A 27,573-nucleotide genomic window follows, 5' to 3' on the forward strand; every position below is an offset into this window, starting at 1 on the left:
ATAGTCTCTATTTTCCAAGCTGAAAAGTCCCAGTTTTATTCTTTCCTCACGTGGCAGCCCCTAATCATTTTATTGCCCTTTTCTGAACTTTTTCCAGTGCCATGATATATTTTTTGAGATTAGACGACCACGTCTGCACGCAGTATTCAAGATAGGGCCATCCCCGGGATTTATACGGAGGCAGGTGATGCCAGCGTTCTTAAAGCTTATTGGTGGCTGGGTCTCTTACATGTTCTCCCTTTTCCTGATGATTCCTAGCATTCTGTTAGTGTGCAGCGGTAGTCAAAAAACCAGAGTGGGTATTTGCGGAGAATTGTCCACAGTGACTCCGAGATCTCTCTTGAGTTCCCGAAAGCCCCCTCCTATCACACGTAGAGCTGGGATGATGTTTCCCAATGTGCATTCCTTTGCATTTATCAATATTAACATTCATCTGCCATTTTGTTGCCCAATCACTTAGTTTGGCGAGATCTTTTTGAAGCTCTTCACAGTCTGCTTTGGTCTTAACTATCTTGAACAGTTTGGGATCATCGGCACATTTTGCCACCTCCCTGTTTACCCATTTCTCCAGATCATTTATAAATCAGTTGAATAGGATGGGTTCCAGGACAGACCCTTGGGGGACCCCACTAGGTACCTCTCTCCACTCGGAAAACCGACCATTTATTCCTACCCTTTGTTTCCTGACTTTTAACCAGTTCTCAATCCACAGAAGGACCTTCCCTCTTATCCCATGACAACTTTCTTTGCTTAAGAGCCTTTGGTGAGGGACCTTGTCAAAGGCTTTCTGGAAATCTAAGTGCACTAGATCCACTGGACCCCCCTTGTCCACGTGCTTGTTGACCCCCTTGAAGAACTCTAGTAGATTAGTGAGGCAGGATTTTCCTTTACAGAAACCATGTTGACTTTCCCCAACAAATTATGTTCATATAATGGGTTGAACCTCTTTTATCTGGCACCCTCAGGACCAGACTGGTTCCGAATGAGATTTTTCCAGACCATGGGCAGTCAGTATTTCCTAGCAGTATTACCGACACAGCCACTGCTTACTGGGTTTTTAGAGGACATTGAGGGGTAAATTAGAGCTAAAGAACAGCACAGAACACTGAGAGCCAGGACTGGTGGCTGTGAACAAACTTTACGGGCCTGCAAGAGACGGCCCCACCCATGAGAAGTAGACACCCGGCTCACTCAAATCCTTCTGGGTGACGGATATTTCTGGATAAGAGAGCTCAGGATGAGAGGGGTTCAACCTGTATGTGTCGGACAATTCTCTTTCCTATCGTTTCAACTATTTGCCCTCTGAAGGCATGGGAGAGTCAGGGCTCTAGCTCAGATGCTTATCTGACTCCCATTATCATGGTAACGGAGCACCCCGCCACCTTTAATGTGTTTCTCCTCACGTACCCCGTGGCCTTGGAAAGGATCCTCATCCCATTTCACAGATGAGAAAACCAAAGCACAGAGAGATGAAGTGACTTGCCCAAGGTGACGCTCCATCTGTAGCAGAGCTGGGAGTAGAATCCAGATGTTGTCGCTGGATTGTATAAAAAAAAAAAAACCCTAGCCTCTTTCTGTTCCTTACCGCCTGTGAAATCAGAATGAATTCTGCCTGTGAGTTGTAACATGAACTGCCCCTTTAATTCTGCACTGTTCCACTCACTAACTGTCCGGAGGGTGATGCCAGCATTTTTACAGCCTGATCCTTGTCAGACTCAAAAGAAGGTGGTGGGAATACCTGCCCATTAGTGCTGCTAACAGCTGGGGAGGCTGGGGCGTGGCGCTCAGACACAAAATGTTTTCTGCCTTACGGTTCCGTGCTGCCACCCGTCACTCTAGCAGCTGGGCACGTTGAACCGAGCTCCTTCGCCAGCCATCAGCCACCACCCCAGTGGAGTCTCCCTGTGGAGAGGGAGCCTTGAATCCATGCCCTGCCCAAGACGGAGGGGCCAGCCCGACGCTCTGACCTGGGAATTGCTTTTTGTTTGAGTTCTATCAGGACCGTGGGGCCCATTGTGCGGAGACTGTCCAGGTCTACAACAGATACTGGCCCCTGACCCCGGAGGCTGAGCGGAATCACAATGTCTCTCTCACTAGATGTAGCAAATGGTTTAGTCTCTGGCGTGGTGGGGAAGATGGGTGGTTTCGCTTTCCAAGTTCTCCGTGGATGCGGTGGCTGGGAACCGAACCGGGCTGCCGATGGCAGAAGGCTGAGCACCGGAGCTCTCCCCTGGCCTGGCGGCGATTTGTGTGCATGAGTGTGTTTCTCTTTCAGGCAGCATGTCTCTTGCATGTGGCACGGACTCCTGCTTCCGGGGGCTCTGGCGTTAATCCCTGATGTCATCCACCAGTCCAACGATCAACTGCTTTTTATTTACTCAGTGCGACGCAGTGCCATGTTCCACCCACAGACCCGGGAGCCATTCGGGGTGTGTGTCTCGTAGGCTTTGCGAACTATGCCAGGCAGCTTGGGCTCTCTCTGCAGCTTCGGCTCTTGACTGAGTGTCCCACGCAGCACGTCCTGGCACAGCCTCACCTGCGGCCCCTGGAACCAGCGCTGTCCCCGGTCGGCCGAGGCAGAGGGAAATCTGACATTCTGACCTGTCTGTTTGTCTAGGGATTTTAAAAAGCAGCAGTAGCACTGACCCACACGGTGCTGGTCTTGGCAAACAACTGAGGGGGGGACAGAGACACACAGAACAGCCAGGTAAGTCCCTTCCTGTACACCAGTGTTTCCCAATTTTACTTGGCCACGGAACCTTTTAAACTCGGCAGAATTTTGCAGAACCCCTAATAACAGTCTAATATGGAGCAGCAAAAGTAGACCACAAATAAGTAAGGATAATAAACAACAAATGCTGAACAAGGTCGTGAGATCGACATTTAGTTTAATTGCTCATATTTAAAACCAAAATCACATTGCGAGCGAGTGAGGACGGGGATTTACGGGGGTATAGAACAGGCGATCGCACCGCTGACGGACTGTGTGCAGCACTGAGTAGTGGCATCGTCCCCCTCTCTGGCTAAGCTGGGGTTACACAGGGACACGCACACACGTGAAAATTGTTTTCAGTAAAATTCACACGCGCGTCAATATTCGTGATTATTTTTTAAACCATAAAATGTTGTTGTAATGGAATTTTCCCGTGGAACCCCGGGGTTCTGGGAACACCATTTGGGGAATTCTGCTTTATACGCTACTGAAGCAAAATGTCAGTCGTCCCGCGAGAAGCCCTGCTCGCAAAGCTTCCTGCTCGGCTACTTTCCTCTTCATAACGCTGGTGCCTTCTGCTTCTGTACGTGAGAGCCATTCCCACGGGAGAGGCTGTCGCTGGCGGTCTGGGCTGTACCTCTCCTGCAGGTCAGGGAGCCTGCTGCCGCCGGGGTGCTCAGACCAATCTGAATGCAGTGAGGCCTGATGCAGAGTCAGTTGGAGTCAATGGAAAGGTTCCCACGGACTCGCTGCTTATTTTTTTGCTGCAGAGATGAACTTTTTTGCTTTCTCGGCGGGCTGCCATCTAAGGTTTTCTGGCCACTCTCCGCGCTGAGATTCAAGTGCCGGAGCCTCTTCCCCACACCTGCGGCAGGGTCTCCAGCTGCTGGCCAGGGAAGGCTCCTTATTTAACAGCTGCAAAGAAGCGACGATGCAGACGTTGCTGGATGGCGTTCCCTGGCGGGCGGGGCGGGGTGTAGGAAATCCACAGAACTGGCCGTAATGGTCCCTTTCTTGTCTTGAATGCCTAGGCCCAACCCAGCTGTCCTCAGGCAGAAAGAGCCCCTCGAGAAGCCCCGGGGAGTTTTGCTTGTCTAGGGCCAGCAGCCTTCGCTCTGCTCTGTGCCGGGGGCAACAGGTTTCCTGCACTATCGCACGGATCCGTAGCACGTAGATCAAGGCCTTTGCCCGGGAATATGTTCGCTGAGCCTGAATACGGGTGAAATGGTGAAAACATCCTCCGGGCACCGGCCGCGGGGCATGCGCGTGGGAGACCAAAGGGTGTCAGGCAAGTCCATTATAGCACAGCTGCTTCCCGTTAGAACATAAGAGCGGCCAGACCGGGTCAGACCAAAGGTCCGTCCAGCCCCGTGTCCTATCTGCCCACAGTGGCCAATGCCAGGTGCCCCAGAGGGAGAGAACGGAACAGGTTTGATCAAGCGATCTCTCTCCTGCCATCCATCTCCACCCTCTGACCCACAGAGGCCGGGGACACCATTCCTTACCCATCCTGGCTAATAGCCACTAATGGACCTAACCTCCATGAATTTATCTAGCTCTTTTTTTAAACTCTGTTATAGTCCTAGCCTTCACAGCCTCCTCAGGCAAGGAGTTCCACAGGTTGATTGTGATTAACTCTCAGGAAACCCTTCTGAGAGCAGCAGTCCGTGCTGTTGTCCTACTAGGGAAGTCATGGAAGGTTTTCCAAAGGGGGCTGGCTAGTCACCTGTCCAGGATGGATTAGACACATCAAGTCCTGCATTGTGGCGGGGGGTGAGACTAGATGACCCTTGCGTCCCTGTCTCACCCCAGCTCTGAGGCTCTCTCATTGTCCCCAGAAGGGAACCCTGGTGGCAAGTTCAACTCGCCTCTCCAGGTGGGCAAGATGAGGGACACGGGACGGTAGGCGGGTGCGCCCTATCGGAGCACAGGGAGCTGCAGGAGAAGGGGAAACCCAGGGAACTTCCGAGGGTGAGAACAGCTCCTTCCGAGGAGCCCAGGGAGGGTGAGGTTGGGCCAGGCCAAGGCTGGGAGTGGTGGCTGAATCCGAGGCGAGACCATGAGCAGGGGCCCAGCTCCTGCAAGGAGGGCTGGGGAGAGAGACTGGACTGGAGTTGGCGCTTGAGGGCCAGTGTGAGCCTGAGGACTCAATAAATTGCTCCCCCGAAGGCGGTGTGCATCTGGAGTTCGGACTGGTGGCGGGGTGTCTGCAGAGTGACCTCGGGTCACCAGGGGCGTGCTCGGGGCAGCCACCGTTACGGGGCTTCGAGGAGGTCTCTGCATCGCGGGTCAGAGCACAAGAAACCAGTTAACATGTTGCTCCCTTAGTTTGCTTACCCAGCTGTGCCGGGGGGGGGGGGGGGGGGGGGGGGGCTGTCTGCTCTGTGACCCGGGGTCCCCCTGTGCGGTGAGGTGTGATTCCCACTGACTCACCCACATGTTGTGATGCGGTGTCAGTTCCTCGCTGGTTGCTGGGCTTGGGCTGTGGGCTGTGGATGAGCCCTCCGGGCCTCTGTCTGAGCACTGCCCAGCAGGTGGGCTGCCTAGGTCACCGACCCAACCAGTCAGACCAGTTGAGGGCAGTGAGGTAAGGAAGGAAGGGAGTGTGTGGGGGAAGGGGCAGTCTTGGGCTGGAACCATGAAGGAGACAGACTAAGGAGGGGGCTGGAATCTACGGGCCCAGGCATCCCATCTCAAGGGGTCTGAGGCATCCTGGCCCTGACTCCTGTAGCCACATCGCATCTGTGCTGTGCTGTATCCTGGAGAAGCAATAAGCCCCTCTCTGTTCTACTGGCTGGTTGAGTCTGTTCTTGCTGCTACGGGGCTGCAGGATCGGAGGAACCCCGACTCTCCGTGTCACCAGGTGACCAGAGTCTGTGTGGACACTGCTTAGCCTCTGCAATGCGGCTTAGCGTAGTGCGGCTTCGGCCCTGCGGTGTTGGCATCTTTACCTCTCCCATGTCCTCTGGCATCTCCTGTCTGAAGTTACCCGCGTCCCTCTGTGCTGCCCAGGCGGAGGCAGCGAGAACGGAGACCGGGGGGCGGTGATGGACGCCGTACCAAAGCCCCACACTCTGCTCTGTGGGAGGGTAGCTCTTGGCATGTTTAGGTTTGCATGTCTGGTTTAGGCTCCACCTTGATTCAATGCAAGTTAGTGGCACTTTGCCATCGGCACCTGTGAGAGCGGGCTGAGACGTGTGCATAGTGGGAGCCGGGAGTGACAGGGGTGTAAAACCGGGGTGCAGTGATCAGGCCCACTAGCCACGTGCAGCTCGGACAGGTTGGGGAGCTAGGCGAGATTCCAGGTGTGATGGCGCGTTGGGGGTCCCCCGTCTCCTGCACCCCGAAATGGCACAAACAGACTGCACCAGCCGGTGGAATAGAGGAAGTTTATTGCCTCTCCAGGATACAGCACAGCACAGATGGAATCTGGTCACAGAGCTGGGCTAGGATGCCTCAGGCCCCCTTGAGATGGGGGAAACAACTGCCTCGGCTTTGCTAGCTCCCGAAGGAGCTGGTTACTTGAGGGGAAAATGAGATGCTCCGTTGCTCAGTGTTGGATTCCAGTGCAGGCTGGGGCGTGTAAAGGCGACCGGGAATTGATTCCCTTTCACACCATGCAGGCGGCCCCAGTCACGACTTTGGAGATAAACAGCCTATCTGAGGAAGGGTTGTTCCTTCCTGTATCCTCGCCCTCTTTCTCCTCCTCTGTCCTATTACAACAGCAGCCCTCTGCCCCACGCACGTCGGCGCCCCTTTGTGCTGGCAGTGCCCTAGGGGGTTGGCAGGGCTTCTCCCCACTCTGGCACTCCAAGTGCAGAAGGAGGGGCCCACAAAAAACCTTAAATACCTTTCTCAAAGGTTCAGCTTACAAAAAACCTCCCCAGAGTCACAGATGCACTGGCCCTGGAAGACAGGCTGACACCATCAAGTGATTAAAAAAAAAAACCCTGAAAACTAGGAAGAAACTCTTGAATTCCTTCCCCGGGGTACCCCAAGCTCTTTTGCCACCGGAGAGCTGGAATAAAGAAAACTCAGAAAAACTTGCTTTGATAGCTGACCTTCCAGGCTAGGCAGGCGCACACAGACCTCTTGTTACCTTCTAGGGCACACGCATCAAATCGTCACCTTACAAAGATGATTTTATTAACAAAAATCAACCAGGTATCCTTAATAAAGCTGACTTGGTTGCTAGGCATAACAGAGCAACTGAGAGAAACAAATTAAAACACAGAACATAGTCTCTCCGGGTACAGCTTAGATAGTGAAGCGGGGGAGAGCACGTGGATTTCACACACAAACGCTTACGCAAACAGCCAAAACACAGAGAAATCCCCTGATCGTGACTAACCTACATTCCTCTCGCTACTCATGATTTGTGCTGGTCCATTCTTGGAGGCCCAGTTCATGCCCATGCCCAGTATTGCTTGGAGGCATGGTCATTGTGAGTACGACATCTTGCTCCCTCCAGCCCTTAAGGTAGAACTCGCCTGAAGGAAGAAGCAGCCCGGTATCTCTGCACAATTCACATTTCACCCGCCTTTCCCATTGGCTTTCCTGCCAACTCCCCTGCTTAGCTACCTGAGTTAACCCTTCAGTCACCGGGTGCTGAGCACCCCTGTGACAGACCGGGCCCAGCTGGGCCCAGCTGAGGGCGTCCGCTCAGGGCGAATTGCTCGACTTCGGGGCTCCTTACAGCCCCCAGACTGGTGACCTCTCCAAACAGGCCACAAACCAGTCCCATAGAGCACTTCAGCAACCTGCCTGAAGCCTCACGAGCAAAACCCCTCCGACACCCCAGCAATATCCGCGCCCCAGATGGCCCCAGGCCTCATACACAGGTGGGGGGTCCTAGCACCCAATCCCACCTACCCCGAACAAGTTCTGTCCGGTTCCAAGAAACCAGCCACAGATCCCTGGTCAATTTACCCTCTGGACCTTACCCACAAATCACGCTGGGCCAATCCTTTAGAATCTATATCTAAAGGTTTATTATCACAAGAAAGAAAAGCATGAGAGTGAGGTTGTTAAAGAATAGTACGTTACATGCACCGAATCTCCCAGTCCTCGATGCAGGCTCTAGCAGAGATGTTACAGCTGCTGGTTTAAAAGTTCTTGGTGCACATCCTACGATCAGGATGGGTCCACAGCTCTTCCTGGCTTGTCGATCCCTGCACTGCTGCCTCTGGGATGAAGTGCTGAGCTGAGAACCAGATGGCATTGACCACATGGCCTATTTATCCCTCCTTCCTGGTCCCTTCCTGGTCATAGCAGGTCACCTGGCCAGAGGCCAATCTCTGTGTTCCCTGCTGGCTGCTCTCAGGTGACAAACCCCATTCTTTGGGTGTGTCCTTGGCCCATTGAGAGCCATTGTCCCAAAGGGCCTCAGTAATTAGCATGTCCATAGGCCCGGCCCTGCCCAATGCTCAACTACATGCAGGGAAATCTTCAGTATCCATACAAGTACATGCTCATAATTGCACACACAGACATTATACAAACACAGGAACAGCGTACATAGGATTATCAGACAGTAGCTTCTATTCAATACCTCACATGGCCCTCTTCTATACCATTTTTGGGGCCAACACCCCCACCTATGGGTGCATCAGTGATCTGGCTGCTCCCCTCAAGATCCAGTAACGTGACAACCCCTCCTGTCTGTCACGGGTTTATACTCTCAGACCCTGACCAGGAAACACTTGGGCGCATGCTTAGCTGTACACGCACGAGCCTTTCCCAGGGCTTCTCCCATCTATCTTTTAATGACCAAAGCGGTGAGACTGCTTCTCCGTTTATAGGCCTTCTATGCAAACTCATTTTCCTGATCTCCATCCCAAAGGAATTTCTTTTCTTCCTTGATGCTGGACCTACAGATACGTGTGGTGATGTTACCCGCACAAATTTCTCTCTCCCTTCCACGCTGTAGGGACACACACCTTTACCCCGTTTCTAGGGCTCAAGGTGCAACCCTGTGAATTTACACACCCACCCTTACCCAATTCCTAGGGCTCAGGGTGTAACTTCCTGCAGGTTGCAGGATCTTTTGCCACTGAAAGAGCCTCACACAGTAATATCCTTCTCCTTTATTTGTTGACAGTTCCCAAACAAGAATGCACATGCTAAGCACAGTGTCGTGCTCACCAATCCTGATAAAGGCAGGCAGACTTCCCTGTTGGCCAGGCAATATCAGTCTCTCTGGTCTTAGGCTGTGTCTCAGAGGTGAGTTCTTCTTTTCCAGGTCTTCCCCCTCCTCCTCCTGGTCCTCTTCCAGCCTTTTCTTCTTTCTGTTACTTCTGATCTTCTTCATCATCTCCTTCTTGAACCCCAGTTTATATAATGAAACCTGAGTCTTGCTTAGCTAGGCCGTAACCAATTATTTTAGTATAATTTTACAAACCAATCATAACAAAATGACCTAACCCATCATCCCCCACCACCTTAACTGATTTACACCTAGCAACATTAATTATGCAGCAGACAGACACAGTTACACACCAGACAGAGCTCGCACAGTCGAACAATAGGAAAGTGTCATAGGGTGAGGATTCCACAACATCCTCTATGGAGAAGCAGTTTCTGGCCAGACACAATCGGGTGACTTCAGTTTTCTTTACCCATCTTGAGATCTGGCTCTTTATCCAGTGACAGTGAGGGAGCGATCGGGGCAAAGTCCCTCCTCACAGCCGGGTGTGGCACTTCCTAATACAATTCAGCTGGAACTGTGAGGATGTGACTCCAGGCCTGACTGGAACGGCTGCTGCTCTTCAGTCTGGCTGCAGAAGGCGGCTTTGGTTCAGACCTAGCACATAGAAAAGCCAGATTGTTATAGCGGGTTCTCCCCTCTCCCCCAGAATTGTTCTGTTGCAAAGACAAGACGGGAAGCATGACCTGCAATCAGACCCAAACGGACACAACATAGGAAAACCTGTTGCACTGTTAGGATGGGCTGGGGAGACGGTGACTCCGTCACTAAATCTTTCAGCTGCTGAGGGACGGTCACTTCCTGGAAACGGTCTAGAGCGGTTACACTCCTGCAACAACAAGCAGCCGCGGAGTGGATTCGATGACCTCACGTGGGACCCAACCAGCAATAACCATTAGGGTTCACTCTCCTGCCATCCTCGGAGCCCCAGCAGCTATTCCGGGCATCCCAAGCAATTCTGAGCGGAAGAAATGTTTCTCAAACCCGCTTGGATCCCCCCTCGGGAGCGTTGGAAGGACAATACACGTGTGTGCATGGAGCCAGCCCTGCGCCGTCGTTTCAGCGGGGTTAACGCCAAGGTGCACCCAGGCAGCCTGCCCACACGTTCCCAGGCGGGCGCACCAGTGTGCCACGTGGCTGCGGTCAGCCTGAAATTCCAAGCTGTAGGAATCCCGCAGGCACCTGGAGGGAGGCCGTATGTGTTGATCTACGAGCGTCTCCGGATGGGTCACTGAACTAGTCTGTGAAACCGCCGCTGTGTTCCCCTGCAGGCTCGGCTTTCCTGATTGCCCCCGGAGCACTTCTGGGAGAGCATCGTGTCCTGCTGCAATCGCCTGCCACTGTCCGAAGGCACAATGCTGAGGGCTGGTTTTCTCACGCTGCTGCAGATGAATTTGTGCACCAAACTCCTGTTCACACCACCGGGAATTCAGTGTTTGCACACTGAACTGTATGAGAATGAGGTGTCCCTCTGTCGTTGGCTTTAGCAACTAGGAAGCTGTAGGTTTTCCCTCCAGCACCTGGGGTCCAAAGGACAGAGCCGGGTCGAACAGCAACCGATCTCTAGCGGCGTGAATGCCAAGCTGGCTGCTGCTCTGGGATCTCTCGGGCCCTGGAACGGCCTGTGGGCAGCACGGGCTGAGCGGTGCTGACTGGTAGCTCCTCTTTACTGGGCAGGTTGTTCTGTGCCCAGTGGAATAGAAACGGCTGCTGAAAACGTGGGGACGTGTCACTTAGGGAAGCCACTGGACAAGCGGGTGCTGCTACCGGTGCCCACTGGGTGCTTAGTCTTTCCCGTGCTGGCTCAGCCCTCGGGAGATTAACTCCAGCATCCTGCCTCTGGATCATCCAGGGCCTGATGTTTCAAAGCAAGGTCATGTTAACCCTTCTGTAATGCACCGTCCAGGTGCACCAGGCGGTAGGCAACGGGCGTTTCTCACGGATCCTTTTGGCAACGATCCTCTGCCACGAAGCTCCGAGCTTGGAGAGCTAGAGATCTGCTAGGTCAGGAAGCAACCCCGGCACAGTCTTTAGTGCTAGACTAATCCGTCACAGTCGTCTTCCGCCTCCCAGAAGGAGTGTGGGGGGGCGCTGCGGGTAGAACGTCACACCTGCTGAGATGGGCCATCTGGTCCTCCTTGGGGAACCCAGCATGACTACCTGAGCAGCAGACTTGACCTCGTGGGGGTGTTGGCATTTGATCCCCCTCCAGTAACAAGCAGCCGTCGGGGGCTATAAAATTGGCCTCCTCGGGATGCCTCCGAGAGCAGACGAGGCAGGGGACTGCTGAAGGGTCCCCCTGGAGAACGCGGGGGTCTGGCCCAGGGCAGAGGCGATGCAGACGCACTGGCGCTTTGCGTGGAATTGTGATGCACACGTTGGAGAGGAACATGAATCCCTCTGGACACTCCGCTGCAGGTCTCCTGTCAGACACCCCTGGAGGGTGGACGTGCTGAGTGGCAGACGCGGGAGGGGCTGGGACGGTTGTGAACACCACCTCCTCCTTCCTCAGAGCCCTCGGGCCTGGTCAGCAAGGCCAGAAGAGGAGCCGTAGAGGCTGCAGCGGCACGGTCTGAAATCCCGCGTTGGCATTGGCGGGGGCTCTGTGAGGAGCCTGCAGGGCAGAGGAGGTGGAAGTGGAGCCCAGGGAACTGTCAGTCTGCAGAGACATCGTGTGTGTGTGTGTGTGTGTGTGTGTGTGTGTGTGTGTGTGTGTGTAGGACCCAGTGGGGGATGGGCCCTGAGGGGGGCACGTGGGCATGGCCCAGCCGCCTGACACCCGGGCTGGGGGTGGAATCCGAACCGAGCCAGGGGCGGGGCTGCCTGGGGGCGGAGGGACGAGTTGCTGGGGGCTGGGGCAGGCTTGGCGGAGGGAAACATGAAGGGAGCAGACTAAGTCCAGGACGGGGGATCCAGGGGCCCATGAACCCCTCCCCCCAGGAGGACCAGGCTCTGCCCTGGCCCCTGTGGCAACGTGGAGCCTGCGCTGCGCTGGATCTCGGAGAAGCAACAAACCTTCTGTTCTGCGGCCTGGCTGGGAGCCCCTCTGGCTGCGGACGGGGGGCAGGGCGGGGGCCCCCAGAGTCCCCTCTGGCTGCGGACGGGGTGCAGGGCGGGGGCCCCCAGAGTCCCCTCTGGCTGCGGACGGGGTGCAGGGCGGGGGCCCCCAGAGTCCCCTCTGGCTGCGGACGGGGTGCAGGGCGGGGGCCCCCAGAGTCCCCTCTGGCTGCGGATGGGGTGCAGGGCAGGGGGCCCCCAGAGTCCCCTCTGGCTGTGGACGGGGTGCAGAGCGGGGGCCCCCCAGAGTCCCCTCTGGCTGCGGACGGGGTGCAGGGTGGGGGCCCCCCAGAGTCCCCTCTGGCTGCGGACGGGGTGCAGGGTGGGGGCCCCCCAGAGTCCCCTCTGGCTGCGGACGGGGTGCAGGGTGGGGGCCCCCCAGAGTCCCCTCTGGCTGCGGACGGGGTGCAGGGCGGGACCCCGACGCGCCCTCACAATGGCTGATAAAGCACCGTGACCCGGGCGCCCAGGGGAGACTGCAGTGGCTGGGCGGTGGACAGCCTAGCAGAGCTCCTCCGAGGAGAGCGGGCAAAGGTGGGCGGCAAAGGCTGAGCAGGCGGCTTGGCTGGAGTCTGTTCTAGCTGGGGGGCCGACTAGAGGCAGGGCCGCCTGGCTGAAGGGTGTTGAGTCTCACCTGGGGCTCTCTTGTGAAAACCAGCACCGGCTGCGTGGGGCTGGACGTCAGTCCTGTGCGCGAGGGCGGCTCGCCGAGCAGTGAGAAACCGACTGGGGGGAGCCGGTGTTCCCAAGCCAGGACAGAAATAGGCTGCGCTTATGTCAGCCCCTCAGACTGGACGCTCTGGCTGTGGTTAGCAGCCAAGGCCTGGAGGTGGCTACTGTGGCCTGGCGAATGGCTCCCTGGCGAGGGGAGAGCCTGAGCTCCCTTCTTGCCATGGAGAGAGCTCGTTCCGATCAGGGCTAAGGCCCCTGGGCAGGGCGTGGGGGGAGCTGCTGTTGCCTGTGTTGTGTGCCCGGACCAGACCGCGTCAGGTGTCGGTGCTGTCAGCGCTGTGCCTGAGCAGATGAACGTGACTGGCCAGTGAGCAGAGGCTCCCAGCCGCGATGGGACCTCCTGGTACACGTGGCCGGCTGGTGCTGAGGGAATGCTGGGCCGCCCCACCCCTCCAGACGCGCCGGCGAGTGGCCCCGGCGAAGCCCGAGGCCAAAGAGTAACGGGAGAAACGAAGTTTACAAAACGGAATTCTCCCCCCTGCCCGTCCTGTGGGGTCTGGTCGGCGGAGCAGGCCAGGCCACGTGGCCTCACGGCTCCAAGCCACAAAGGTTAGAGCTGCTTCTGTCTAAAGGGAGACAGGCTCTCCCCAGTGACGCAAGCAACAAAGCTGGCAAGAGGGGTTACCAGAACGGCCAGACCGGGTCAGCCCAGAGGTCCAGCCAGCCCAGCGTCCTGTCCTCTGAAAGTGGCTAATGTCGGCTGCCCCAGAGGGAACGGACAGGACAGATAATCAGCAAGTGATCCCTCCCCTGTCTCCCATTCCCAGTGGCGAGGGACGCCATTCCTGTCCATCCTGGCTAATAGCCACTGATGGGCCTGTCCTCTAGTTCTTTTTTTTTTAACCTAGTTTGAGTCTTGGCCTTTACAACATCCTCCAGCAAGGAGTTCCACAGGTTGATTGTGTGTGGTGTGAATACTTCCTTTAGTTAGTTTTAAACCTGCTGCCTATTACTTTCACCTGGCCAGCCCTAGTCCCTGTGCCATGAGGAGCAAACAGCACTTCCCTGTGTGCTTTTGTCAGGGGCTGGGAATGGGCAACCAGAGGGATCACTCAATGATTCCCGGTTCTGTTCCCTCCCTCTGGGGCACCTGGCACAGGCCACTGTCGGCAGACAGGACGCTGGGCCGGATGGGCCTTTGCTCTGACCCGGTCTGGCTGTGCTCATGTCCTTTCCTCCCCCAAACGTTGTTTTACAGACTTCAGTCAGATCCCTCTTAGTCGTCTCTTCTCCTGGCCGGTTTGTTTCATCTCTCTCATCCGGGGGCTGTTCCACGCCTCGACTCGTGGCTGCTGCTCCCCGCTGGCCCCTTTCCGGTACAGCCGAGGGGAGCAGAAAGCCGCAGCCGAGCGCGGGTGAGTCCCGTGATGACAGGTCGTTAGCGAAGACGGCAACGTTCACAAAGAAGGCCAGGCCCCGGGAGAGAGGCCCGCGGGGAGCGATGGTAGAAGCGGGAGAAATGGGTGGTGGTGGGAAGGCCGGAGAACCCCTGGTCACACGGCGCGTGCAGCAGCAGGCAATGCTGCGTGCGGCTGAGCTGACTCCCCTGGACAGCCGTCCCGCCGGCCGTGTCCTCGACTGGCTGTTTGCACTGGTTCTCTGCGGGGCAGTATGGGGGGAAGCTGTCCCCTCTTGCCCCACCCCACGACATCTTAGAGTAGGGGTGGGCAATAATTTTTGACAGAGGGGCCACTCCAAGATTTTGGGAAATGGTCGAGGGATGCACTCTTCCAGGACGTTAGTGGGGGAATTCCAGGGCGGGGGATGGAGGCTGGGTGCAGAAGGGAGCTTGGGAGAAGGGTTTGAGGTGCAGGAGGGAAACTGGGGTCTGGGAGGGAGTTTAGGAGGGAGGACTAGGATGCAGGGTTTGAGGATGTGACCTAGGATAGGAGAGGACTGTGATCTGGGGCAGGAGATTGGGGGGGAGGGGTTGGGTGCAGGAGGGGGCAGAGGGTTTGATATGTGGAGGGGGCAGAGGCTTGGGGTGCCAGAAGCAGGCTCTGGCTGGGAGGTGCTTACCAGCAGAAACGTGAGGCAGACTGTCTGCCACAGGCTGCTTGCTGCTCCATGTGGCTTTGCCCTGGGCATGAGAAGGAGGCAGAGGGAGAGGGGAGTCGAGGAGGAAGAGAGAAGGATTCCTATACTGCCCCTGCTCCCAGCAAAAACTCTCAGCTCCTAGGGTCTGTCTACACTAGCCCCCTAGTTCGAACTAGGGAGGCTAATGTAGGCATTCCAAGTTGCAAATGAAGCCCGGGATTTAAATATCCCGGGCTTCATTTGCATCTTCCCATGCGCCGCCATTTTTAAATGTCCCTTAGTCCGAACTCTGTGCCCGCGGCTACACGCGGCACAGAGTAGGTAGTTCGAATTAGGATCTCTAATTCGAACTACTGGTACACCTCATTCCACGAGGAGTAACGGTAGTTTGAAGTAGAGATCCTAATTCGAACTACCTACTCCGTGCCGCGTGTAGCCGCGTGTAGCCGCGTGTAGCCGCGGGCACAGAGTTCGGACTAAGGGACATTTAAAAATGGCGGCGCACGGGAACATGCAAATGAATTCTGGGATATTTAAATCCCGGGCTTCATTTGCAACTTGGAATGCCTACATTAGCCTCCCTAGTTCGAACTAGGGGGCTAGTGTAGACGTACCCCTATTAACCGGAAACTAAGAGATTGGCCAATGGCAGCTAAGAGATTTTGCGCGTGGGGCGGGGGAGGGAAACAGCCTGAGAAGTCTTCCTTCTCCTTCCCTGTCCGTCTGGAACAGAGAGCAACTGGCTTTTTAAAGTGTGAGCTGCTCTCTGCCTAAGGGTTCCGGCGGGGCGGCTGCGGGCCGGATCTGTTGGCTTGGCGAGCCGGATCTGGCCCTCTGGCAGCCTCTTGTCTGCCCCACCTTCGAGACTGACCTTGGGATGAGCGGGGCAGGCCGTGTGCTTGGAGGGCTCCTTGCAGGGATGGAGCGGTACTCCACACGCCCTACCTCCACCCCGTCCCTGTCACCTGCGGACTGGCGCCAGGTCTGCTGCATGCAGGGTCTTTGGTGGCTCCTCCTGTGACTGGCAGGCGTGGGCTTAGTAAACCCCAATTTCACTGCTAGGCTCTTCCCACAGCAGCCCCTGGGCAGCTCTTAGGGACCCACGGGTTCACGTCGCTGTTTTCCAGCCCCACCCCCAGGGCACGTGCTAGTGTCCAGGAGAGAGGGACTCACCGCCCGGCCCCAAGAATCCCTCCTCGGGAGACAGACAGACAGACAGCCGGCCGGGTTGGGGGCAGAGGGGAGGCAGCGGGAGCAACAACAGAGACAGGCCTTGGTTTTTAAATGAACGGGCTTCTCCCACAGCACTCCCGCATCCGGCCGTGCTCCTGTCTTGCAGGCGCTGTGCAGGACTGGCCGTGACGCTGGCACAGTGGCCTCCCGCCTGCGTTGACCGAGCGCAGGGGGCAGTGTGGCAGGAAGCCCAAAGGCGGCTGTGGGAGATGTGGGCACGTGGCCGCCCAGGCTGGCCTCAGTGCAGGAGGCTGGCGTGACGGGGGACAGCGGATGGGGGCTGCTTTGTGAAGGGCCTTGGGAGTCAGGACCTTACGTGATCCCCTGGAGGCTGGGCAGACAGGCGGGGCGTGGGGGGACGGGCGAGGAAGAGGATCTTGGCAGCGTGTCTCAGACCAGAGAGGGCGTTGGAGTAAGATTCTAGAGGAACACCCGCTCTCGTGCTCTGTGAGGGAGGCCAGCCGCTAAGCCTCGGAGTTAGGAGGAAACCCCGCACTTTGGTTGTGACGTCGTCTGTGTGGTTTCTTGCACCTACCTCTGTAGCATCAGTTATTGTGGCTGTGGGAGACGGGATGAGAAGGGCCCTGGGTGTAATTCTGGGTCGGTAGCTCCCTGTGCCTAGGAGAGCTAAGTGAATGTGGGATAGAGACAGAGCAGGCTCCGGCGCTCGGAAACGGATCCCACCAGAAGTTCCTCCTTTTGCTTCCCCCTTTTCAAAGTGTTTTCTTTTTCTCTGCCATTTCGTTTCCCTTTTTAAAACCTTCCCCCTAGCATGGGACAGGCAGCAAGAGCCGCCACGGTGCCTACAGTCCAGGCTGGCCAGTCCGGTGCGGCACAGCACGGTGTGACCGGCAGTTTTAGTTTTATTTTTTTACTTTTTTAAAAGGAGGCAAATGCACTTTCCCTATCTACAGGAAACAGGAGGGGAAAACAGACAGAAGAATGTGGCAAGCCGCCAAGTCCGGTCTGTGAAGTCAGTGTAAGGAACTAAGAGTAAATTTAGTCACCAACTCACCACAGAGCAAAGCGGGTCTGCCGTGGATTTCAGCTTCCGAGACAAGCCTCTCGGGTTTGCTTCCCAGTTTAAAGCAACTTGGCTTTCTTAGATGCACGTCCCGTGTGTGTAAGAATCTGAGAAGTTGTACTTGGCCTAGGGAGGGGAGGAAGCCGCGTATAATGAGAAGAGAGGCGTATAGCCGAGTGCTATGGAGGGCAGCAGCCGGTACTGGGACTTGTAAAAGCCTTCAAGGGTAAGATTTAATTCTCTTCTCCCTGCTCTGTTTTTCTGTCCGCTTCAGCTGGGGAGAGTTTGTGTTCTCAGACCTGGCAGCTTTGCCAAGTCTGGCCAAAATGGATTGGTTCTGGGGGGAGGCTTATGACTAAATTAGCAGAATGTCTGGGTGGAGTCAGCCGAGGTCTGTGGGATTTCAGACTATTTGGGGAAACTCTGCTGCTCTTTGAATCGTTGCAGAGGGAGGAAAACGCCGATTGCTTTTTTCTGCAAGCTCCCCTTTCCACAGCTGGTAAGAAGTAACGTGAAAACTATCGCTAGCTCGGCCTCCTGCGTCCCGTGCAGATCAGTACTGCTTTCCCAGCGCGCCACTTTGGGGAGTATTTTATATGAAAACTGATGGTTGATTTGTGGTCGTTACTTTAAACCGTGACAGATAAGCGACTGACTCCTTTTCCCAGCGATTACCTTGGCACCCTGTCGGGCTCTAGCCCTTTTCATGTGGATACGGTTTTATGAGTTTCCTTGATACCGCTTGACATTTTGATTAAAAAATAACCTTGCAAAATTAATATAGTCCCCACTCAATGGATTAGAAAATGTCTGACTGACGGGTCTCAACATGTAATAATGCACAGGGGAATCATCAGGCAATGGGTGTGTTTCTCGTGGTCTCCCTCGGGGATTGGTTCCGGGCCCTCTGCTAATTAACGCGTTTATCCACGACTTGGAAGAAAGCATAACGTTGTTCCGGATGAAGACCGGGGCTGCCCAAGGAGCAGCTCTGCGATGGGGCCTTCCGGAGCACTTGGGAAACGGGGCGCGAGCAATCCAAATGCATTTTACTGTGGCCAGATATAGGCATGCAGAGGAGTCTCGGGGGTGGCGGGTAGCTAGGGCGGGGGAGGGCTCTGCCTTCCCAAACCGCCAGGCATGGCCCCGCCCACGCTCTGCCCCCAGAATGCCACCGGGGGCGGAGCATTGCTGCCCCTAGTACCCTCCCTCCCCGGAGCCCTGGGGCCGTGCGCCCTCGCCGGTGGTCTGGGGTCACACGCCTTCTTCCCTCCCCTTAGGGCTAAGGCTGGGGCCGTGTGCCACCCCACCGCCCGTGGTGCTGGGGGCTTGGGCAGAAGGGGTGGGACTGGGGGCTTGCCTGCCCTAGATCTACCCTCCCGCACCGCCCAGGGAGGGTCTAACGTCTGCAAAGGCTGGCAGCCGAAGCGAGGCCAATGCAGCCTGGAGAGAAGGTTCAGATTTCTAGCAGTGAAGGTCTTTCACCTCCAGGCTAAGGTCTGCTCTAGCTCACACAAGCGGAGAGCGGTGCGAGAGGCCTGTCTCTCACAGGGAGTCCGGTTAGTCCCACGGCTCGTGCGAGGCCGGAGGAGAGTCCCCCGCTAGAAGGGATCAGTGAAAACCTTCGGCTGCGAAGTGCTCCTCAAAACATAACCGCTGAAGGGGCTGGCCCCTCTCGGAGCCTCAGCAGAGCTGTCTGGCTGCCAGCTTTTTTATTCCGAGGAAAACTCGTTGGGCTTCCAGGAAATATTTCAAGGTGCCAGTGGGTGCGACTAGTGCTCAGGTTGGGTCGCTACTTCCAGCAAGAGCCCTACGAGCAGAATTCATCACCTGGGCTCTATTCCAGACTGAACCCGGCCTCGGCAAGGGAGGGCCAGTCGTTGGGTCGCTAGCCTGAGGCTCAGAAGGTCCGGATTTAATTCTCCATTTTTGCCACAAACTTCCCATGTGACCAAAGGCGAGACGCTTGGTCTCTTCTCTCCCTGCTTCCCTGCCTGTGCAAGGGGAGAGCCACGTCCTGGAGAGCCTGTGAGGATTGTGAGGGGCTCACACACTGGACTGGGGGGGACTAGACTGTGGCTGGAATGTGGAATGTTTCAGCCCGGTTTTTGCATTTTCTCCTTTACCGGTCCGTGTTGTGAACGCAGCGTTAGTTCGTGTATTAAATCCGGTACCGGTTAGATTTCCCTGCAAGAGACTGAGCAGTGGGGAGAGCGAGGAGAATTCTGGGCAAGCTTCATACGCGTAGAAGTTTCTCTGAGGCCCCCGCTGCTGGCGTGTCCTTCGCGAGCAGTGCTGGCGTCGGGATGCAGGGCTGCAAGGCCGGGCGGCCGTATCTCAAGGCCTTGGCTCCGGGCGAGGCGTCTGATCAGGGCAGGCGTCCGTCTCAGCATGAGCTTAGCCGGGACCAATTACCAGCTGAGGCTTTCCCAGATCGGGCGCAGCACTGGCCGGGATGTGCACCGTGGGGAGGGGGGCAAAGGGCCTTGGGTCGCTCCTGGGATGCAGGGCAGCTCTGACTACGAACGAAAGGGAAACCTGAACCACGCAGGAAACCTTAGGGCAATGGGCGTTGTCCCGAGACTGGAGGTGCTGACCCTTGCAGCAGGGAGAGTGGCCGTCATGGGCTTTGTGCTGCGACTGTGTATTTCACCCTGTCTCTGGAGGATTCATTTCCCGTTAAAGCAGGGCTGGGGAACTTGCCTGGGTCAGGAGCCGCTGACCTGCAGCAAAATCAGCCGGGGGCCGCACACGAGTGAGAAGCAGGAAAACATCCCTCGCTGTGGCCCCCGGCTGAGCAGCAAAAAGACCCTCCCCACATTCTCCTCACCCACCAGTGCCTGGGGGGGCAGGCTAGTATACCTGGGGCACACCAGTCCCCAGGAAGGCAACAGCAGGGCTGGAGCACCCACAGGGGCTCCCCAATGTTGGGGAGAGGCCCTGAGCCTTGGGGGCCGCATCCAGCCCCCCAGCCTGAGGTTCCCCACCCCTGCGCTAAATCATGAGAGCTTGTGGCTATTGCCTAGTTGCCATTGTCTAGAAAAGGTGGTTGCATGCCAACACGGGGAGTCCCAGGCAGTCCTGCTCGCTCGGTTCCTGAGAGCCATCGGCAAAACCCGTCAAGCGCACGGGGAAGCGGAGACGCCTCGAAATAGTCACCCATCTCCCCAAGCTGCCATCCCAGCTCAGCAGTGCTGAGAACCCGTCCTGCCCGTGGGCTTCCGTGGCCATCCCGGCTCTCAGCAGCCTCGGCCAACCAAGTGTCTGAACGGGGCCTCTGGTGTCCAGCCTTAGGCACCCACGTTGGAAACGTTTGGCCTTTGACCCTGGCAGCCGCCTAGGGAAGCCCTGGCTCTGTATGCCAGCCCGAGATGGCTCCCTCCGCGCCCCGGCTGCTTCTGCCCACCGGCCGCTGCACGCTTCACACAGCTCGCTTCTTCAGATGACTGGAGTATTGGAGGTCCAGAACCAAGAATAAATAAGGGAAGGGGGGGGGGTGAAAGAGGACATTGGGTAGATAAGTTTCAAAGGGATAGCCTAGTTAGTCTGTAACAGGAAAAACGAAACAAAAAAAACCCAAACAAACAGTCTAGTAGCACCTTAAAGACTAAATAGTTAAAAGAGGCTGATAAGAGCCATTAGTTTGCCCTAGGAAAGAAAGAGGACTAACACCAGATACTACACAGACATCAAGAACCATTGGCACCTTCATTGTTTGGTTAGATGATGATGTGCGATTATCAACAAGACGATTCACAGATTCTTGTCTTGAGCACCGGGCCATTATATTCCTTAAGTGCCACAAATAGCTTTTGCTAGAAGCCTGAGATTAATATAACAAGTTTCCATTTCATATTTCTAACTTCACCTACAAGAATGGAACAATCACACAAATAGAATATACACATTCGGGAGGTTTCAAGCTCTTGAATGCTAGTTTACTTGCTTTGTTTTGCATAAAGCATATCTTGAGTATGAATATGAATATTGAATAAGAATATTGAGTTATGCATACAGTAATTCCTCATTTAACACTATAGAAAATCATAGAATAATAGGACTGGAAGGGACCTCAAGAGGTCATCGAGTCCAGCCTCCCGCCCTCAAGGCAGGACCAAGCTCCGTCTACACCATCCCTGACAGATGTCTATGATTGTGTTAAGTGAAAACGTGTTATGCGGGGTCAGTTTGCCTACTGGAAATAATGGGGGTTGCATTTCAAGCGGTGGTGTCTGTTGAGACAGTGACATAAGGTTGGGGGAGAAAGGGGACTGGGTTACAGCAGGGAGGGGAGGTGTTTGGCTCTGGGGAAGGGAAGGAGAGGAGAGGGTTGGGAGTATGCCCCTGTGACAGGTCTGCCGGGACCCACACTGTGTCTGGCGAGGGGGGGTCGCTGGAGGACAGCAGGGCGAGCGGCAAACCCTCCACCGTTTTGCAGGGAGGCGGGGGAACCCCCGTGCAGCTGCCGTCAATGGGCCAGCTGGGGAACTCATGTTATTCCAGGGACGGTCGTGTAATTCAAAAAACGTTCCCTAAAAAAAAAAATCATGCTATCGCGAAAACGTGTTAAGTGGGCACGTGTTAAATGAGGAATTACTGTATTCATATTCAAAATCCCTGTTCATAAAAACGGGGTGCAGCGTAACATCACGTGGGCAGAAGAAGTTCAGCTGAGCTCACCCAGCCTGGTCCTCCCTTGAAGGAGGCGACTGGCTAAGAGTCCTAGCCTCACGCTAGACCTGTGCCCCCCAAGGCACTGTCCATGAGGGTTGGTGGCCCAAGGGAGGAAGGCCCTGTCTCCACCTGACCTGTTCCTTGTCGGATCAGGAACCAACTGGCTCCCGGTATCCCAGACGAGTGACCCTTGTTTCTGCAGCATAATTTGGCGATGACAAAGTAACGAAACCCACCATGTACAGAACTGCAGCCGGTGGTCAGATGGCTTAGGAATTGGCTCTTCCACTTGACGGCTGCAGAACATTCTTTCCTGCGCGGTGTCAGGACTCCCGGTGCCAAATAACCGTCTCCTTTCCTGCAGACGCTTCATGGACTTGCACTGAAAGGAGCTCTTGGGATGCCGTTCTTTGGGTGGAAGTTTGGAAAGAAGAAATTCCAAGGTAAGGCAGCACCCGGCCGGCCCGTGTCTCTGCGACAAGCTGGGGAACGCGCACTCCGTGGGAAGTCTCGGAATTAATGGCAACGACCCAGGTGCTGGGAGGCTGAGGGAGGAGCAGGGACAGTGGCAGGGTGGGAGCACTCTGAGAGCTACAAAGCTAGGGGCTGCTCACTCCTGCAGAGACCCCCTACCCCCAAAACGCCGGCCTGGCCTGGGATTCCAGGTCTGAGCCGGGGAGGAGAGGCAGTGGAGATAAGGAGCAGCCGCTCTGCCCAGTGGGGTCTTCTCAAGACCCTGTGGAGTCTCCTCTGGGTGTCCAGGCAGAAATAAGGCTGCTTGGAGCAGCAGGCACGTCCCTTCTGCACCTGCAGCCTCGGCTGTGGTGGGGGATAGGGCTCCGAACAGATGAGGCCGAGGGCAGCTCTTCTGGGAGAGGGCTGGCATCCCAGCATGGCTCCTTCCATCGAGTTCCTGGCATCCGGAGACTCTGCCTGCTGACGTGTGGGCTGAGGACCAAGAGGCCTTGTTCTTGGGTGGTCCAGGAAGGTACAGACCTCCGCGGGGAGTCTGGTTTCTTGGGGAGTCCTGGGGCCTTTTCCCCTTTCCCATAGGGCAGAGGACGGTGCTGCCGACAGGGATGGCCAGTTAAGCTGGTGAGGAGGAGCCCGAGGGGGGAAGGTGAATGTGGCCAGGGCTTTTGGAAGCAAATCCACAGGAGTGTCACTTGCACCTTCCCTCAGATCCTCGGCCTGGCTCCTCGCGCCCACTTCGACTCCCTCAGGCCCTCTGAGCTCACTGACTCGTAACTTCCTGTCTGCGCACAGCTCCATCCGGGGGCTGGTGGAGTCTAAGGGAGCCCACCTCACCCAGGGTGCATCTGCACTGCGCCCGGCGCTCGAAATCGGCTCCGGCGTCTGAGCGGCGCACATTGCAGAGCTTAAATCCACTCAGCTGGAAATAGCTCATTGCATCCTGGGGCATGGTCTGCAGGAAATACCCCGCTCTTCCGAAGCGCCCCGTCCCCCTCGTGGAGTGAGGTGCGCAGGGACGTCGGAATAGCGTGCCCGTGAGATTCCGAAACGACGGGCGCGCCCAAAAGACGCGGAATAGCTATTTCGGGATACCGAGATGGCGACGTAGCCACGCTGAGGGCAGGGTGGAGGGGAGGCTAAGAGGAAGGTATACGGATGTGTTACGGTCACGCCTCTGTAATCTCTGGGGTCAAGTCTATGCCGTAAACTTACACTGGAGGACCGACGTCTCTCCGGGGTGGGGAAATCCACCCCCTGCAGTTCCACGGCCCTGGACGGGGGGGAGAGGGAGAGCTCCTCCTGCCGATGTAGCACGTAACTGCGCGGATGGGGAAGCTCTCCCGTCGATGTGGCAGCCTCTTCATGGAAACCTCCTGCCGCAGCACTCGTGCCGCTGTGTCACTGCAGCATTTTAAGCCCAGATAGGCCCTCGGCTCTCACTGGCGCCTTTCTTCTTGATTGCCCTCGGCACGTCGCAGTCCCGTCACAAAGCTATGGAGCACGGCGTTCCCTCATCCGCGTGAGAGGCTCTGCGTGGATCTCCTTCGCTCTCTGTGCTAGGGCAGGAGAAGGGCCGGCCCACAACATTTTGACACCTGAGGCGGGGAGCTCAAATGATGCCCCCATGGCCCCTCACTTGGGCCAAAACTTTGAAAGGTCTCAATTCTGCCTCCTTCCTGTTCTACTCCTCTCACGGTGCTCCTCCTCCTCTCTCTCCCCTCAGCTCCTGCTGCTTTCTGTTATTCCCTCTCACCTTTTCTCCTGAGACGGCAGCCTCAGTTCACCTCATGGCAAGGCCGTCCCTGGGCAGGAGGGATTTCCTGTTGCCCAGCCAGGGAGTCTGTTTCTCTCTCCCTGGCCGGGTGTACGTATAGAAGCGCGGCCTTACAGGGTCTGACCAGTCGTCCATCTAGCCCTCGACGGTGGCCAGTCCAGGTGCTTTGGGGGGATGAGCCGAGCAGGGTCATTGTCACGGGATTGATCCTCTGTCAGCCGGTCCCAGTTTCTGGCAACATGAGGTTCAGGGACACCCAATGGGGGTTGTCCCTGGCCAGCGTGGCTAACGGAGCATCCTCCAGGAACTTTCTGAACTTGGTTATACCTCTCAGCATCCTTGGGCAACAAATTCTAGAGGGTCCCCGTGTGTGGTGCGAAGAAGGTACTTTGGTATGTTTGGTGTAAACCTACTCCCTAGCCGTTGGGTTTGGGGAGCACTTTGTTCTTGTGTTATGTGAAGGGGTAAATGACGCTTCTTTATTCAGTGTCTCCACACCAGTCATGATTTGATGGGCCTCTGTCATACCCTAGAACCCTAGGGCTGGCAGAGACCAGTCCCCTGCCCAAAACCCCCTTGGCTGCCTCCCTTCTAAGACAAAACATCCCCGACAATTTAACGTGTCTCCATACAGAAGTTGTTCTGTTCTCTGATCATCTGTGCTGCCCTTCTCTCTACTTTTCCATCTTTTCTGAGAAGGGGCCAGCGAATGGCACAGCAGTCAAGGTGCAGGATGGATATCGTGTCACTAGGATATGTCCCGTCTTTTCACCTGTCCCTTTCCTGTCGGTTTTTTTGACTCGCACGTTGGGTGGCTGTTTTCCGAGAACGATGCAAGATGGCACCGGAATCTTTCTTGGGGGGGGGGGGGGGGGGTACCAGCGAATGTAGCCCCCTCATTTTGTTTATGTAGTTGGGATTATGTTTCCTAAAGTGCATTCCTTTTCACTTGTCAGCATTGAATTTCATCTGCCATTTTGTTGCCGGTCTTCTAGATTGCTTTGCAATGCTTCACTGTCTGAATGGAACTTAAGTACCTTCCAATTTTCAAACTATATGCAATTATTTATCACCTTATTGTTTGCTCCTTTTTCTCGATCATGTATGAATGTGTTGAACCACTCTGATGCCCATACAGATCTTTGGAGGGCCCTATTATTTACCCGTCTGCTGTGAAAACTGCCTATTTATACCTACCCTTTCCCCTGTCTCTTAGCCAGTTACTGATCCATGACAGCACTTTCTCTCTCATTCCATGTCTGTTTCCTTTGCTTAAGAGCCTTTCACAAGGGACCTTGTCAAAGGCTTTCTCAAAGTCTACGCACATTATATGCCCTGCATCGCCCTAGTTCATGTGTGTATGGACCCCCTCAAAGAATTCTAATGAAGTGGTGAGGCAGGATTTCCCTATTGAGAAGCTATGCTGACTCTCCCAACAAATTGTGTATATTTGCACGTCAGACTGTTCTGTTCTTTACTATGTTGCCCGTGAAATTGGTTGAAACTAAAGTTAGGCTTACTGACCTGTAATTTCCAAGATTGGAGGCTTCTTTAAAAATCAGAGTTCCATGAATTACCACCAGTCATCTGGTACAAAAGCTGTCTAGAGAACAGATTGCATATATATGGTTGTGACTACTTTCTTCCACTATTTGATCTGAGGAAGTGGGTCTGGCCCACGAAAGCTCATCATCTAATAAACCATCTTGTTAGTCTTTAAAGTGCTACATTGTCCTGCATTTTGCTTCAGCTACACCAGACTAACACAGCTACATTTCTATCACATATCAGTTAGTCCTTCTGAAATTTCATATGAGAGTCTCTTAAGTGAATGCCGTCTGGGTCTGGTGACGTGTTAGTGTTCAGTTGGCCTATTTGTTCCAAAACTCCCTTTAACGACACCTCAATCTGGGGGAATTCTTGAGACGTGTCACCTAAAAGGAAGGGCTCAGGTACGGGAATCTTTCCGATCGTCTGCAGGGAAGACTGATGAAAAGAATGATGTTAACTTCTCCACAAAAGCCTTTCCTGCCTTGAGTGCTCCCTTAGCACCTCCATCAACCAGATGTTCTGAAAAACAATGGTTCGTTTTGGTGGTTTTTTTGCTTTGCTGCTCTTCGCGTCATTTTTTGGCTTGGCTAATGAAGCTTTTCCACTTGACTTGCCAGAGTTTATGCTCCTTTCTATTTTTCTCAGTAGGATTTGCTTTCCAATTTTAACAGCTGGTTTTTTTTACTACCTCCTTCGCTCCGTTGTTTAGCCATGGTGGCATTTTTTGGTCGTCTTAATATTTATTTTTATTTGAGGCTTAATCAGGAGATCGTGAACGATCTAAAAATCAAAAGAGCGTCCTACAAAAAGTGGAAGCTAGGTCAAATTACAAAAGATTAACATAAACAAATTGCAAAAGTATGTCCTGGCAAAATTAGAAAGGTAAAGGCACAAAACCAGCTCAACCTAGAAGTTAGAGTTACAAGAGGTTACATAAAGAGTTACAAGAAGTCATTCTACAGATATATTAAAAGCAAGACGATGATGATGGACAGGGTAGGCCCATTACTTAATGAAGAGGGAAAAACGATAACAAATGTAGGAATATCAGAAGTGCTTCATGACTTCTTTGTTTCAGTCTTCACCAAGAAGTTTGATGGTGATCGGATACCTAACGTAGTGAATACTGGTGAAAATAAGGCAGATTCAGAAGTTAAAATAGGAAAAGAGCAAGCTAAAGCAAGCTAAAGATTACTTAGCCAAGTTAGCTGTCTTCAAGTTACCTGGGCCTGATGAAATGCATCCCAGGATACTCAAAGAGCCAACTGAGAAGATTTCGGAGTCATTAGCTCTCATCTTTGAAAAGTCCTGGAAGAGAAGAGGGATTCCAGAACTGGAAAAGGGCAAATCTAGGGCCCATCTTAAAAAGGGAAAAAAGAACAACCCAGGAAACTACAGACCAGTCAGTTGAACTTTGGTGCCAGGGAAGATAATGGAGCAAATAATTAAGGAATTCTGGAAGATAAGGTGATAGGTAACAGCCAGCATGGATTTGTAAAGAACTAATCATGTCAAACCAATCGGATAGCCTTCTTGGATAGAATAAAAAGCCTTGTGGATAAGGGGGAAGTGATAGACGTGGTACAGCTAGACTTTGGTAAAGCATTTGATTTGGTCTCAAGTGACCTTCTTATCAATACAACCTACCAGGCGGGTGCATAACTGGTTCAATAGCTGTTCCTAGAGAGTACGTCATGCTGGGAGGGTATAATAAGTAGGATTCTGTTCTGGGACCGGTTCTGTTTAATATCTTCATTGATGATTTAGATGATGGCATAGAAAGTACGCTTATTAAGTTTGCAGATGATACCAAGATGGGAGGTGTTGCAACTGCTTTGGAGGATAGGGTCATCATTCCAAGTGATCTGGACAAACTGGAGAAATGGTCTGAAGTAAACAGGATGAAGTTTAATAAGGACAATGCAAAGTTCTCCACTTAGGAAGGAACAATCAGTGTCACACACACAAAATGGGAAGTGACTGTCTAGGAAGAAGAACTTCAGAAAGGGATCTAGGGGTCATGGTGGACCACAAGCTAAACATGAGTCAACAGTGTGACACTGTTGCAAAAATACAAAAACCCCAAACATCATTCTGGG

The 27,573-nt window shown here is 54.6% G+C and overlaps 1 protein-coding gene across 3 annotated transcripts in view; it reads left to right on the forward strand.

The window, feature by feature from the left end:
• The first annotated feature begins 2,414 nt into the window (after window positions 1–2,414).
• The window catches only part of LOC102462785 (phospholipid-transporting ATPase ID), a 117,232-nt gene continuing 92,073 nt past the window's right edge, over window positions 2,415–27,573 (forward strand). The window contains exons 1-2 of one of the 3 annotated variants that reach the window (XM_075932841.1): window positions 2,415–2,707; window positions 22,040–22,118. In XM_075932841.1, the coding sequence (XP_075788956.1) occupies window positions 22,076–22,118 (43 nt within the window). In that variant the 5' untranslated portion in view covers window positions 2,415–2,707; window positions 22,040–22,075. Of the gene's footprint in view, window positions 2,708–16,449; window positions 17,228–17,330; window positions 17,501–22,039; window positions 22,119–27,573 lie in introns of those variants that run through there. The other 2 variants (XM_075932840.1, XM_075932842.1) reach the window with 2 other exon arrangements.

Source organism: Pelodiscus sinensis, chromosome 6 (assembly GCF_049634645.1).
Source record: "Pelodiscus sinensis isolate JC-2024 chromosome 6, ASM4963464v1, whole genome shotgun sequence".
NCBI lineage: Eukaryota > Metazoa > Chordata > Testudines > Trionychidae > Pelodiscus > Pelodiscus sinensis.